Raw genomic sequence first — 12851 nt, 5'->3', positions numbered from 1 at the left:
TGCTACTTTAGCTTCCATGATTAAAGTGAATCAGTTGGAGGACATGAAGCCCATTCAAATTAGTATTTATGAGATCCCAGCCCACTGTTACAGCATTGAAGAAGTGGAGCATGATAATAGTCTCTGGTACCAAGATATTTTGTTATATGTGAAGAATCGCGAATATCCTGATCAGGAAACAGAGAATGATAAGAGGACATTGAGGAGACTAGCTATTGACTATGTTTTAGATGGGGAGATCTTATACAAAAGGGGAAAGGATCGAGTACTGTTAAGATACGTGGACGCTATAGAGGCTAAAGAAATTTTGGAAGAAGTCTATGAGGGTGTTTGTGGAACTCACGCTAATGGATTCACCATGGCCAGACAGATTATGAGATTCGGGTATTACTAGTCCACTATGGAAGGAGATTGCATCAATCATGCCAAGAAATGCCATAAATGCCAAATTTATGGGGATAAGATGCACGCGCCTCCTTCTCCTCTTCATGTTATGACTTTTCCATGGCCTTTCTCCATGTGGGGTATGGACGTCATTGGACCAATATCACCGAAGGCTTCTAATGGACATCGTTTCATTTTTGTGGTTATTGACTACTTCACTAAGTGGGTAGAGGCAGCCTCATATTCTAATGTCACGAAGCCAGCAGTCAGTAAGTTTTTGAAAAAAGAGATCATATGTCGATATAGAATGCCTGAAAGGATCATATCTGACAATGCGCTGAATTTGAATAACAGCACAATAGCGGAAGTCTGTGAACAGTTTAATATCAGGCACCATAATTCGTCACCGTATCGTCCAAAAATGAATGGTGCAGTGGAGGAGGCCAATAAAAATATTAAGAAGATTGTGGCGAAAATGGCTGAAACTTACAATGATTGGCATGAGAAGTTACCATTCGCTCTTCTGGCTTATCGAACATCGATCAGGACTTCTACTGGGGCAACACCTTTCTCGTTGGTTTATGGAATGGAGGCAGTTTTACCCATTGAGGTTGAAATTCCTTCTCTTCTAGTTTTGACTGAGTTGAAATTGGATGAGGCTGAGTGGATCCAATCTCGGTATGATCAACTGAACTTGATTGAAGAGAAAATATTAAAAGCCATTCGTCATGGCCAAATGTATCAGAAGCGAATGATGCGAGCTTATAGTAAGAAGGTTCATCCCAAAGAATTTCATGAAGGGGATTTGGTTTTGAAAAAGATCCTCCCTTTACAAAAGGATTTCAGAGGGAAATGGATGCCAAACTGGGAAGGACCTTATGTTGTAAAAAAGGCTTTTTCCGGAGGCGCTTTGATTTTGAGTGAAATGGATGGCAAAAATCTTTCGAATCCTGTAAATTCAGATTCGGTTAAGAAATATTTCACTTGAAGAAAGGGAGGAATCAAAGTGAAAACCCGCAAAAGGCGCTCTGATTTCCCCAAAAAAAAAAGAGAGGCCAGGGTGAAAACCCGAAAAGGGCACCTTGAGACCAAAGGGGGTTTGAGTTGAAAACCTGAAAAGGGCGGCTCAAACATTGTCAGATTGGGGCATATGGTGATCTTGCTTCGCTAAAGTCAATAATAAAAAGATGTACGACGTCTTGGGGGCATTGACAAAGTACTGTAGATCCCCTAAACACATGTTAAGTTCAGAATGGTTCTTGGCTTGCACGGAGAAGTTCAAGCGGCGATATCCAAAGCACCTAGCCTTCATAATATTTGTACCAAGTTTTTTGGTTCTTGTAAAAACTTCATTCTTCGCTGTTCTTGAATATTTTTTTTCTTTTCAGGACACTTACTATCAATAAATTCTTGAATTAATTCATCTCTTACTCAGTATTTTTAATTTTTGCGCAAACATGTCGCATTAGAATAATGATTGATGGACTAATAAATTTTCACAAAAGAAGTTTTGTATATTACTTTGGGAATTTCTAAATAATTTAGTAATTTGAAACAGGACTATTGGTTAGAACGCCCTAAGTTCAAAAGTCTAAATTAAGACCACCTTTTCAGATTTGGATAGTGAATAAGACAGCAAGAAGTCTGGAGGGGGTAGGAAGAAATCCCCTATGGAAAGAAAGTTCTTCATTTGGGCATGAGCATTTGGTAGGACACCCTGAGAGTGGTGTAAACAAATTTCATAATCTGTATCCTTGAATTACGATAGGAGAAGATTGAGAAAAGTCAAATTTTCTGACTCTTAAGTTACGGTGGAAAGAATGTAGTACAAATTTTGCCTTCTAGAGGATTGTGCTTCAAAAGTGCACAATGGGAGGCAATTTGATTAAGTATTTCTTTGAAAATATCAGTCAAGCAAAAGGCGTCAGCGACAAATCAGAAATGATAATTCTCGAAAAAATGACATTCTGCATGCATTCAAATGTCATTCATACGCGTCTAGTTAGGAGCATTTGATTCATTCTGATCATGACATCCTGATCTCTAGGCATAATTAAGTTCATAGAACAGATTTTTACAGGTCATGTTCCTTAGAGAATAGATCGGTAACCAGCAGATCTTATCTCTCTAAGCAGTAGTGGAGCAGATCAAAGACCGCGAATCTTATCTTTCCAAGATAGAGGGAAACAAATTTAAGCCACCAAGCCTTGTCTCCCTGAGCAGCAGCAGAGAAGGTTGAAGATTGTAGATCTTATCTCCCTAAGCAGTAGTGGAGCAGATCGAAGACGGCGAATCTTATCTTTCCAAGATAGTGGGAAGCAGATTTAAGCCACCAAGCCTTGTCTCCCTGAGCAGTAGCGGAGAAGATTGAAGATTATAGATCTCATCTCCCTAAGCAGTAGTGGAGCAGATCGAAGACGGCAAATCTTATCTTTCCAAGATAGTGGGAAGCATATTTAAGCCACCAAGCCTTGTCTCCCTGAGCAGTAGTGGAAAAGGTTGAAGATTATAGATCTCATCTCCCTAAGCAGTAGTGGAGCAGATCGAAGACGGTGAATCTTATCTTTCCAAGATAGTGGGAAGTAGATTTAAGCCACCAAGCCTTATCTCCTTGAGCAGTAGCGGAGAAGGTTGAAGATTGTAGATCTTATCTCCCTAAACAGTAGTGGAGCAGATCGAAGACGACAAATATTATCTTTCCAAGATAGTGGGAAGCAGATTAAAGCCACCAAACCTTGTCTCCCTGGACAGCAGCGGAGAAGGTTAAAGCCGATAATCCCATCTCCCTGAAGTTGCAGAGGAGTAAATTAAAGCACTAGTTTTCTGTACTTCTGAAGATACAGTATGAAGGACTGAGGCTACTTAAAGAAGAAGAGTACCAAGGTCCAGCATGACGGGGCAAAAATTGGGCATTTTTAAAGTCTTTGCTCTGTTCCTGCTACACGATAACGAGCAAAGAGGGGCAGCTGTAACACCCAATTATTGCCCGGTCCAGCAAAAAAACAGACAAAATAATAATATAAAAACAGTCCATAGTGTCCAAATACAAACGGGCTACAAGGCCCAAACCAAAATAAAGTGGTGGCCCAAATTACAATGGCCCAAAAACGGGTAAAACCCTAGGGTTTCTAATCTTCAACAGCGCCGCAGTCGAGCCTCGCCTCGCCTCCGGATCTCCGCACCTGCGCCTGCAAGAAATAGGCACAAAAGGAAACAAAAATCAAATATTAGATCAAGAAGATACTGAATGTAATTTGTTTCCCTATTTTTATTATTATCATGACTATAAAAACCCATTTGTAATACGGGATAAGTGATCGGATTTTTGAAAAGAGAAATAAAAAACTACTACTTTCGCAATATAGAGAGCAAAAATCGAATCAATGGTTGTTATTTATAGTTTTTATTTATTTTTTATTGTTATTTTTTTTACCATTATATACATACGAATAAAATAAATAAAAGAGAAGAAATCACCAGTGTTTTGAGCCCTAGATCGCCGTGGACGGCTGAGGGTGTCGTCTCCGATGAAAGACGACCGGAAGTCGAAAGGTTTCTCTGCTTTCTGGGGCAATTCCCCTGATATTTTGTGAGATTTGAGCCCGGATTTAGGCTCAGGGGGTCAAGAAGGTTAAAAGGGTATTTTTTACTTTTTTTCCGGCCACCGCGGACGGTGGTGCCGGCGCGGGAGATAGGCGGCCGGTGTGGTGGCCGGCAGAGGGCCAATGACCGACCGATGGCCGAAGGATGGACTGAGGAGAGAGCGTTTCTTTAAGTTTTTTTGTTTTTTTTAAAAAAAGGGTTTTCAAATGATTTTTTTTGAAAGATTATGAGTATTTATAGGGTACCAAAACAGCGTCGTTTTGGAGAGCCCTCAGACGCCCAAAACGGCGTCGTTTTGGGTGAGCTGACCCGACTCTGACCCGACCCGGCCGAGGATCCGCGTGTTTTTGTGCGGAGGGGTAAATTGCGCTTTTAGCCCCTCCGCCCTTTAACATATTTCTATTTTTTTTATTTTTTTAAATTCGGCCTTTAATTTATTTTAAATTCCAATTTAATCCTTTTGAACGACGCCGTTTTAGAGGAGAAGGGAAAATTGCCCTTCCAGCCCCTCTATGTAATTCGCGCATTCAATTTAGTCCTCTAGACTTTATTTATTTGCGGATTTACCCCCGAATTTTTACTTGCAATTCAATTTAGTCCTTTTTTTCATATTTCTCTTAAAATCAATATTTTAATAATAAATAATTATTATTTTATATATATAGGTTTTTTTACGTATGTATTTATACCTTTAAAAAACCAATATTTTTCGTATATTTTATATTCACATGTTTAATTTATTTAATTAATTTTGATATTATTTTAATTGTTTTAAACTTATATATTTTTTATGTGTACATGTATATTTTTTTATCATTTGTTTATTAATTTATGCTGGCATATTTTTATTATTATCTTGCCCATTTATTTGATGTTTTGCATGTCATTATTTTATTTATTTATTTGCTTCTTCATATTATTCCTATGAAATTGTTGTATTTATTATTGATATTTGTTTAAAGGAGCATTTATTCACATATTCAACATAACATTATACTAGCCTTTTATTTAATTGTAAAACGAAATTTTCAAAATTGAGATAATGCTTGTATTTAGGATTTTCAAGGAAATTGAGCTCTAACGTATTGGGTTCCGATTTTCTTCGTTAAATCTAACAATCGAGTATTTCTCTTTAATAGAAAATAAAGAACTCATTATTGGGAATTCAACACGTTGTGTCCTAACGTATTGGATGTGACGCATTGATTTCTCGAAATGAAGATTTTTCTAAAAATAATAAAGGAAATATTCCGAGTTTGGGATTTTAAAGAAATCGTGCCCTAACGTATTGGGTGTGATTTCTTAAATCTTGGATAAGTGGATGTTCTTTTAAAGTTTTATCGCACTATTATTTTGGCCCAATTCATTTTGATGGAAATTAGAATGTTGTGCCCTAATTAGAGGTTCTCATGGGCCGGGCGGCCCGGCCTGGCCCGACGGCCCGCCCGAAATATGGGAGGGTTTGGGTAAAAATATAGGCCCGAAATATGGGCTTGGGCAAAAAACGAGGCCCGATTAAAAAGCGGGCAGGCCTCGAGCACAACTTTTTGGCCGGGCCCATACCAATATAATAAATATTTTATTATTTTTATTTTTTAATTTTAAAATACTTTTAAAATACTTTTATTAAAATTTTTAAATTTTGAATTTTTTAAAATACTTTTTAATTTTTTAATTTTAAAATATTTTTAAAATACTTTTTAATTTTATTTTAATTTTTAAAATAATTTTTTGGTATTTATTTAAAAATGGGCGGGCCGGGTTTATGAATTTTTCCGGTTCGGCTGGGCAAAATTCTAGGCCCATATTTGGGTAAGTAGGGCTGAGCCTAGGACCCGCCAAAATTTTTTTCAGGCCGGCCAACCCTACCCATGAGCACCTCTAGCCCTAACGCATTGGGTGTGGCATTTTTGCTTCTCTAAATGGAGAAGGGTCTTAATACGTAATGTTTTAAGTTTTTTTTAAGATTATATTTTAAAATTTTCGACCTTAAGACACTAATTAATCAACTTGGTACCAAAGTTTGGGCGTTACGAGGGTGCTAATCCTTCCTCGTACGTAACTGACTCCTGAACCTTTTTTTTTTCTGAAACTCGTAGACCAAAATCATTTTAGGTGATCCAATCACACCTCAATAAAAGATTGGTGGCGACTCCTAATTTTCATTTTTTAAAGTCGACAACCTAAAATTTTTTGTTTTCAAAAAATGGTTTCGACAACTAATTTGAAATAAATGTAAAGTATTCGAATTCTGTTCTGAAATGTGAAAATATAATCGACTCTGATATGAATGCCCAATTAGACAAGATAAGAAATAGTGGGATATAGATGGCATGCCATTAAGGAAGATTTAGCGCGCTATCTATTTATGCACTTTGGTGTTGTCCCGTTACACGTTTCGACGTTGTTCTACTCTGTTCTGTATATCCTATGTGTTCTGTTAAGTCTACTGGGCCTCTATAAAAAGGTAAAAGGTTTCCTATGTTAAATGTTAAAGTATAGTATCTGTTAAATGAAGGAATAAGGAAATTAAATATATTGAAATGGGACTAAATTGTGATACGATAAACAATAGCAATAGATGAAAACATGTAACAATTGGATGCTAAGTTAAAGTTAATTATGAGTACAAGTTCTGAATAATATTATGAAAATGATCATAAAAAAATTATTTTTTTTGGTATGGATTCCCTTATTAGATTTGACTCTAATTTGGTAGATTTATGTCATCCTATTTCTAGGATTGCATGCAACTCCACTCAATTATGCTAGATATACGCTTAAACATAGACTTTTTCTCCTCTGATTTAAGCACGTTAAATATGAATTAATATCCCAAAAATATTAAAATAAGAGATAAGCACACATAACTGAGAACAATAATCAAGTATTTATCGCGTAAAACAGAAACCAAATAATAGAATTCATCATAGGGTTCATCCTCCCTAGGTATCTAGGGAATTAGTTCATAATTGTGAATAAAAACATCTCAAAGTTAGAATAACCACAAGAAATAAAGAAACTCATAAAAACTTCAAAAGAAATTAAAAGGAGGTTTTCAATCTTGATGGAAATCTACTTTAGAGTTGGCTCCAATAGTGTTCTTCGAGTTGCTTTCTTCAATCTTCTCTGATGGCCCTCTATTCTCTTCTTCTATTTGGTATTTAAAGAATTTAGAATGCTCAGAAAGCCTAAAAATTACGTTTTTCTGCGTGTTTGGGATGCAAGTCGCGAAATCGACATGGTCTGGCACATGGCCATGTGTCCAGCCCATGTGGCTCACACAGCCGTGTGTCTAACCCGTGTGGCTCCTGAAATTTTCTCTTTTTGTTTGTTTTCTCTCTTTTTGCTCTCAAATGCTCTTCTAAGTATAGAAACATGAGTTCAAAGGGTTAGGAGCATAAAATTCATCAATTTGCATAAAGAATCATCCAAAAACGCATTAAGAATAGGATTAAAACATGTTACCTTTATCACTTATCAATACCCAAGCCAATGTATCGATACCACTAGCAGAGGTACCAATAAATCTCCCCTGAAATAGCTCAAAAATGTCAAAAATACTGATATGTGAAGTTATTTGAAGATTTAACTGGTTTTATTCAAATTGTTTCGAAAATATTGTGTTAGTAACATCAAATGATTACAATAAATTAATTGGTTTATTAATTTTGACCATGGTTGCTTTTAGAGGTGAGCAAAACCCGATTCGACTCGAAAAAATCGAAAAAAAATTGAATTTCGAGTTAAACGAATCGAGTTATTCGAGTTAATCGAGTTATTCGAATCAACTCGAATTTTTTTTTAAATTTCGAGTTCGAATCGAGTTAAGTTTTCGAATTCGAATAACTCGAATAATTCGAATATCAAACTATAATATTTTACATTTTTACCCCAAACTCCCAAACTTTTTTACTTTTCCCTCAAAACTTTTCCTCCTTCCCACTTTCCCCCCAAAACTTTTATTCCCCTCCCCTCCCAACCCCCCAATCTACCCAAAATCCATTTCCCACCAAAATTTTACTCTCCCATTTATTTTTTCTCAAAATTTTACTCCCAAAAACCCTCAAAACCTTTTATTTTCCCCCAAAATTTTTACTTCCTCCCACTTTTCCCCTAAAACTTTTATTCCCTTCCCATCCCACCTCCCATCTATCCCAAACCCTTCCCCCTCCAATTTTTTTTAATATTTTCCCTCTATCTATTTACTTTCCCTCAAACTTTTATTCTCCAAAAATTTTTATTTTTCCCCTAAACTTTTACTTCTCACCCTTTACTCTCAAATAAAAAATCAAAATTATCCAAAAAAAATCACTAAACATAAATAGTAATAATTTTATTTATATCTACTATTTATATTATTAAATTAAATTTCACATTTTATATTATTTATATTATTAAATTGTTTAGTCATATTGAATATTTATATTAAAATTGAATTATTTATTATGCCATAAAATATTCGTGTTAAAATTTTATATTGGTATCAATTTCACATTTTATTTTTAAAATAACTTTTATTAAAATCATATTTTTACATTTAATATATTTTTAATTCTAAAATACATAGTGACAAGAATCAAGATAATTGAAACAACTAAGCAAGCAAAGAAGCTAATCAATATATAAAAATTAATAAATAAATTATGAAGTGATGAAAGTTAATAAAAATTTTGATTAAGGTGGACAAATTTTATTACGATGGGTGACAATGGTTACGAGGACCCAAAATTATTTTTTAAAATTTAACTCGAACAAATATATTCGATTCGATTCGATTCGAATTCCATCTCACTCGACTCGATTCGAGAAAACTTCACATAAAGTTAGGATGATAAAATGAGATTCGAGAACTCGATTAACTCGAAAATTTTCGATTCGATTCGATTCGATCGAATGCTCACCACTAGTTGCTTTGGTATCAAATGTAACATTCCCATACCATGACTCAGTGATTAAGTCACGTATAGGGGTGTTATCTGGTGTACCACATGTACATTATGCTACCATACAAGGACCAATTTTTAAAAACAGAAATAGATGAAATTTTTAATAGAAGGACCGGTTTGCTCTTTAATCTAACATATAATGACTAATTTACCTATTCTTTGAATAGAAGAGACAAAATGTAATCCAACTCCTAATACAAGATTTCCATAATACTTTTACCATGACGTGACTCAATTGTTCATCTTGATACTTAATATTATCTACTCAATATTTTATCTCACAAATTTTAAATATGCATGGATCCCATTTATTATTATTATTATATAGGATTCCATTTAATATTATAGTATTCAGCTTTTTTAAAAGTCTTATACTCGTAAATATATTTGTATTAAAGTATAATAATTTAAAAGAAAACATTAAGCATATATATATATATATATTTGTATATTATTAATTAAAACAGATGGCATTAGCCAAACTTGAATCCTAACATTTAAATATCAATTAATTGTTGGTAAATATATCTCCATCAAGTACTGACATAATATGGATTCCATGTCCACCCAAGCACCAATTCATATAGACAAAAAAAAAAAAAAAATCTAGTACAAATTTAATACCATGACGAGACCGAAGATTTTAGCTATTATCTAACAAAACCATAGCAAACACTGTCAACCATAATTTCCAAAAGACGAAATTCATGTGAAAATCACCACAACAATCTGAGGATATTTTTCCGGAAATTTAGTCAATCCTTGCAGTTCTATCCAATTGGGTGAGCTGACACATCATCTTTATCTCTATGATTGAACCATATTTTAGACTAACAACAGTACTACTCTATTAACTTTGCTGTTAAATGGTATGCAATTTGCTTATAATTTATGGAATTAGAACCCCACCTCTTTCCTGGAAAATTAATGGGAATTTTGACAAAGTTGAAATGCGGATAAGAGAGTGCTTTATTCTTGATGGAAAAACTAATACCTTTTTCATAATTCTCTTCAATCAACCACTTCAGTGACTTATCAGGCAAGAAAGCAAATCAGAAGAGGTAAAGGGCAAAGGTATCTGGTAATGCATGCATGCATTTTAGTGCCTTCTTCATGACAAAATAAATAAATTAACAGTATGATAGTTTAAGGTATGAATGGTATCATTTCCATGATATTTAAAAGAGAATAACTAAGGCCAACAAGGGCAAAAATAGGTTGAGAGGGGAAAATAACCTTATGTCCTTATCTTGTTGTGGGATGGAAGTGAAGATGTCACCTCTTATAAAGGGCTGCATAATGTAACTAGAAAGAGTGAAGCTGAGGTTTTTTTGACACTAGAGGGACAAGAAAAGCTGCATTTATCCATTAGAGGAAGATGGCAGTAAACAGTTGGCCAATTGGGATGCCAAGTGGACCCCTGCTGGCACTTATCCGTTGTGTATAGTTGAAGTAAGATTAATATTATATGCAGAGAACCATATATGTGAATGAGAGAGGAAACTGCACTGCAATTTTTTACCATAAAATAGTGTCATAGATCAACTTTTTTGGTTGATGATGATAGGCACATGGGCTGCTGCACTGAAATACCAGTTTGTTTAGTCATTTTATATAATTCTTTACATTTTGATGACTACTGAGACAGTTTTGAGATATTCCCTCCCATATACTTTGATCTTCACCTGCACTGCTGTTTCCCCATTTTCTTTTTTGATGTTCTTTCTCTGGGAGTTCACTTCTTTTGTATACAGAGAAGGAAAGGAAATGGAGAGTAAGAAACAAAATGGTTCTTCTTCCTCATTCACTGCTCACCTATTTGGTTCCAAGGAATCATCACCATCGTCAAAAGGGATTTTCAGTTCCATTTTCCCACCTCCATCAATGGTACATGTAAATATACAGTTTCTTTTATATATTGGATTCTGCTGATTGGACATGATTTAGTTCATATATCTGATAGGGGACTTTCTTTACTTGAAATATCAGGTGGGTGGGAGGAACTCTTCAAGCTCTCAGGTGTTAGAATCATGCCCAAAACAACCTTTAGAAGGATCAGACTGGAGACATGGAATGCAAGGTTATTGATCAATGATAAAGCTAGTGTTCTGTGCTGATAGTATTGTCTGATATGTGTTTTTTTAAATCTTATAATGTAGCTCCACTTGCAGAGAGTGCAACATATACCAAAGCCAACAAAGACAGTAACTCTGTTTTTCAGGAAGAAAGGATGGAACCATTCCATTTAAGTTCATCTCTTTACTATGGAGGCCGAGACATATATCGTCATTCTTCAAGTACACAAACTTCTACATCATATCCTATTGTGAGTTACGAGACTTGTTGAATCCGATATATATATAATATTTACTTTGTGATCGATGCATGAAAGTACTCGTAAGTTTTTCTGATGCATGTAAGTAATTGAACTATATATTGTGAATGAATAGTTTAAGAAAGATGGAGAACATGGCCCTAATGGAAGCAATTCACAAGATGCTTCTACAGGAAACTGGTGGCAAGGTACTCACTGTTCTAATGCAACTATTAATTCATACTTATCGATGTCTCAAAACTTGACTTTGGTTTCTGCAGGTTCGGTTTATTATTAGAGCTATATAGCCTTCTAATCCATATGCATCGTCCGGTCTGAGGTACTTCCATTTTGAGAACTTAAACTACTGTTCTTTACTTAACCAAACCCTTTCATTTACTCTTTGTTAATCTTGACATTTTGCAGGAATTATCATAAAAGCAAGAAAATAATCATGGAAGATAATAAGTATAAATAAGGTTTTGACATGGACAGATCCCACGTCACTCCATCATAGGCTCTTCCCCGGGATAAGTTTTGTTTGGCTGAGGAGAGTGGACTATGCTTATATGATCCTCCCCTCTCCCCCTAATGTGTGTAAGGGCTGAGAATTGATAGATAAGTTAGGATTTCCTTTTCTGAAAGTCGATATCTATTATTGAGGTATCCTTTTCAAGTATTCATATGTAAGGATTGGCCTTTGCTAGAAAAAGATATTAAATGCAAGATCAGTGAAGTGGATATAGAATATCTACGTATTTCCAGTGCAAGTAAAAGCTAATTTTACTTGTATATTTTTACTGTTGACTGCAACTTCATATGGTTCCAAGTACATATATGAGATATGCAACTCTTCTTAATGATATTTGCATATGCAACACTTCTTGTACATGGCTGAAAGAAACTACAGCCCATAAATTCAAAAAATAAAATAGGTTTAATGAAAAATTTCCCCATTAAGATCCAGCACTAGAAAGATTAGTGATACCATTTCCTTCAAGAAATGAAGCAATTCAGTTCAGTTATATATTCAACGTTCTTAAGGGTGACTTCTGCCAGAAACTTTGTTGGCTACTGCTGCTACTGCAGACAGATATGTTGTAAAAAACTTCTTCAGGTCTCTGGATGATCAATGAGATAGAGATCAAAGAAGTTCAACAAGTCTCGAAAGAGATACCATCTTAAAGAGAATGTAATTTATTCTTGGGCCACTTGCTGTTACAAACTTTGAATATGAAACAATCATTACTATGCTAAACTAATAGATTTTGATATCTGCAGTATTCTTTTGAAATGAAGAAGTCTTTCATATGGAGCTAACATTTCATTGGCAGCCTTCCTTTTCTTCTCCAAAACCTCTCTGACACTATTCCAAACCTTATAGAATGCATATTCTAAGGAAACAACACTAGGTGTAACCGATTTCCAATCCGATGATTACTTAACCTGTGATTCCAGGAAGTCTTGTAGAGATAACCAGTTCCCCAGGGAGCATTTTTTCTAAGAATGTTTGATTCAGTCCTTGAGTTTGTAGAGTTGGATTCACAAAAATATCTATTGCATTATAAAACCTTTGCTAATTGAGCTTGTTCCAGTGGACC

The 12851-nt window shown here is 35.0% G+C and overlaps 1 protein-coding gene across 4 annotated transcripts; it reads left to right on the top strand.

The window, feature by feature from the left end:
• The first annotated feature begins 9909 nt into the window (after positions 1–9909).
• On the top strand, positions 9910–12044 carry LOC105791639 (uncharacterized). 4 transcript variants are annotated; one of them, XM_012619837.2, is made up of 6 exons: positions 9910–10829; positions 10926–11016; positions 11108–11262; positions 11387–11459; positions 11532–11590; positions 11677–12044. In XM_012619837.2, the coding sequence occupies exons 1-5, from the start codon at positions 10569–10571 to the stop codon at positions 11546–11548; spliced, it is 597 nt and encodes a 198-aa protein (XP_012475291.1). In that variant the 5' UTR covers positions 9910–10568; the 3' UTR covers positions 11549–11590; positions 11677–12044. The 4 variants fall into 4 exon arrangements, with proteins under 4 accessions (XP_012475291.1, XP_012475260.1, XP_012475267.1 ...); XM_012619806.2 differs by having other exon boundaries at positions 11096–11262; XM_012619813.2 differs by having other exon boundaries at positions 9948–10823; positions 11096–11262.
• The last annotated feature ends 807 nt before the right edge of the window (positions 12045–12851 follow it).

This window comes from Gossypium raimondii, chromosome 7, assembly GCF_025698545.1.
Source record: "Gossypium raimondii isolate GPD5lz chromosome 7, ASM2569854v1, whole genome shotgun sequence".
In the NCBI taxonomy this organism is placed as follows: Eukaryota; Viridiplantae; Streptophyta; class Magnoliopsida; order Malvales; family Malvaceae; genus Gossypium; species Gossypium raimondii.
This window is presented reverse-complemented; position numbering and strand designations above follow the sequence as displayed.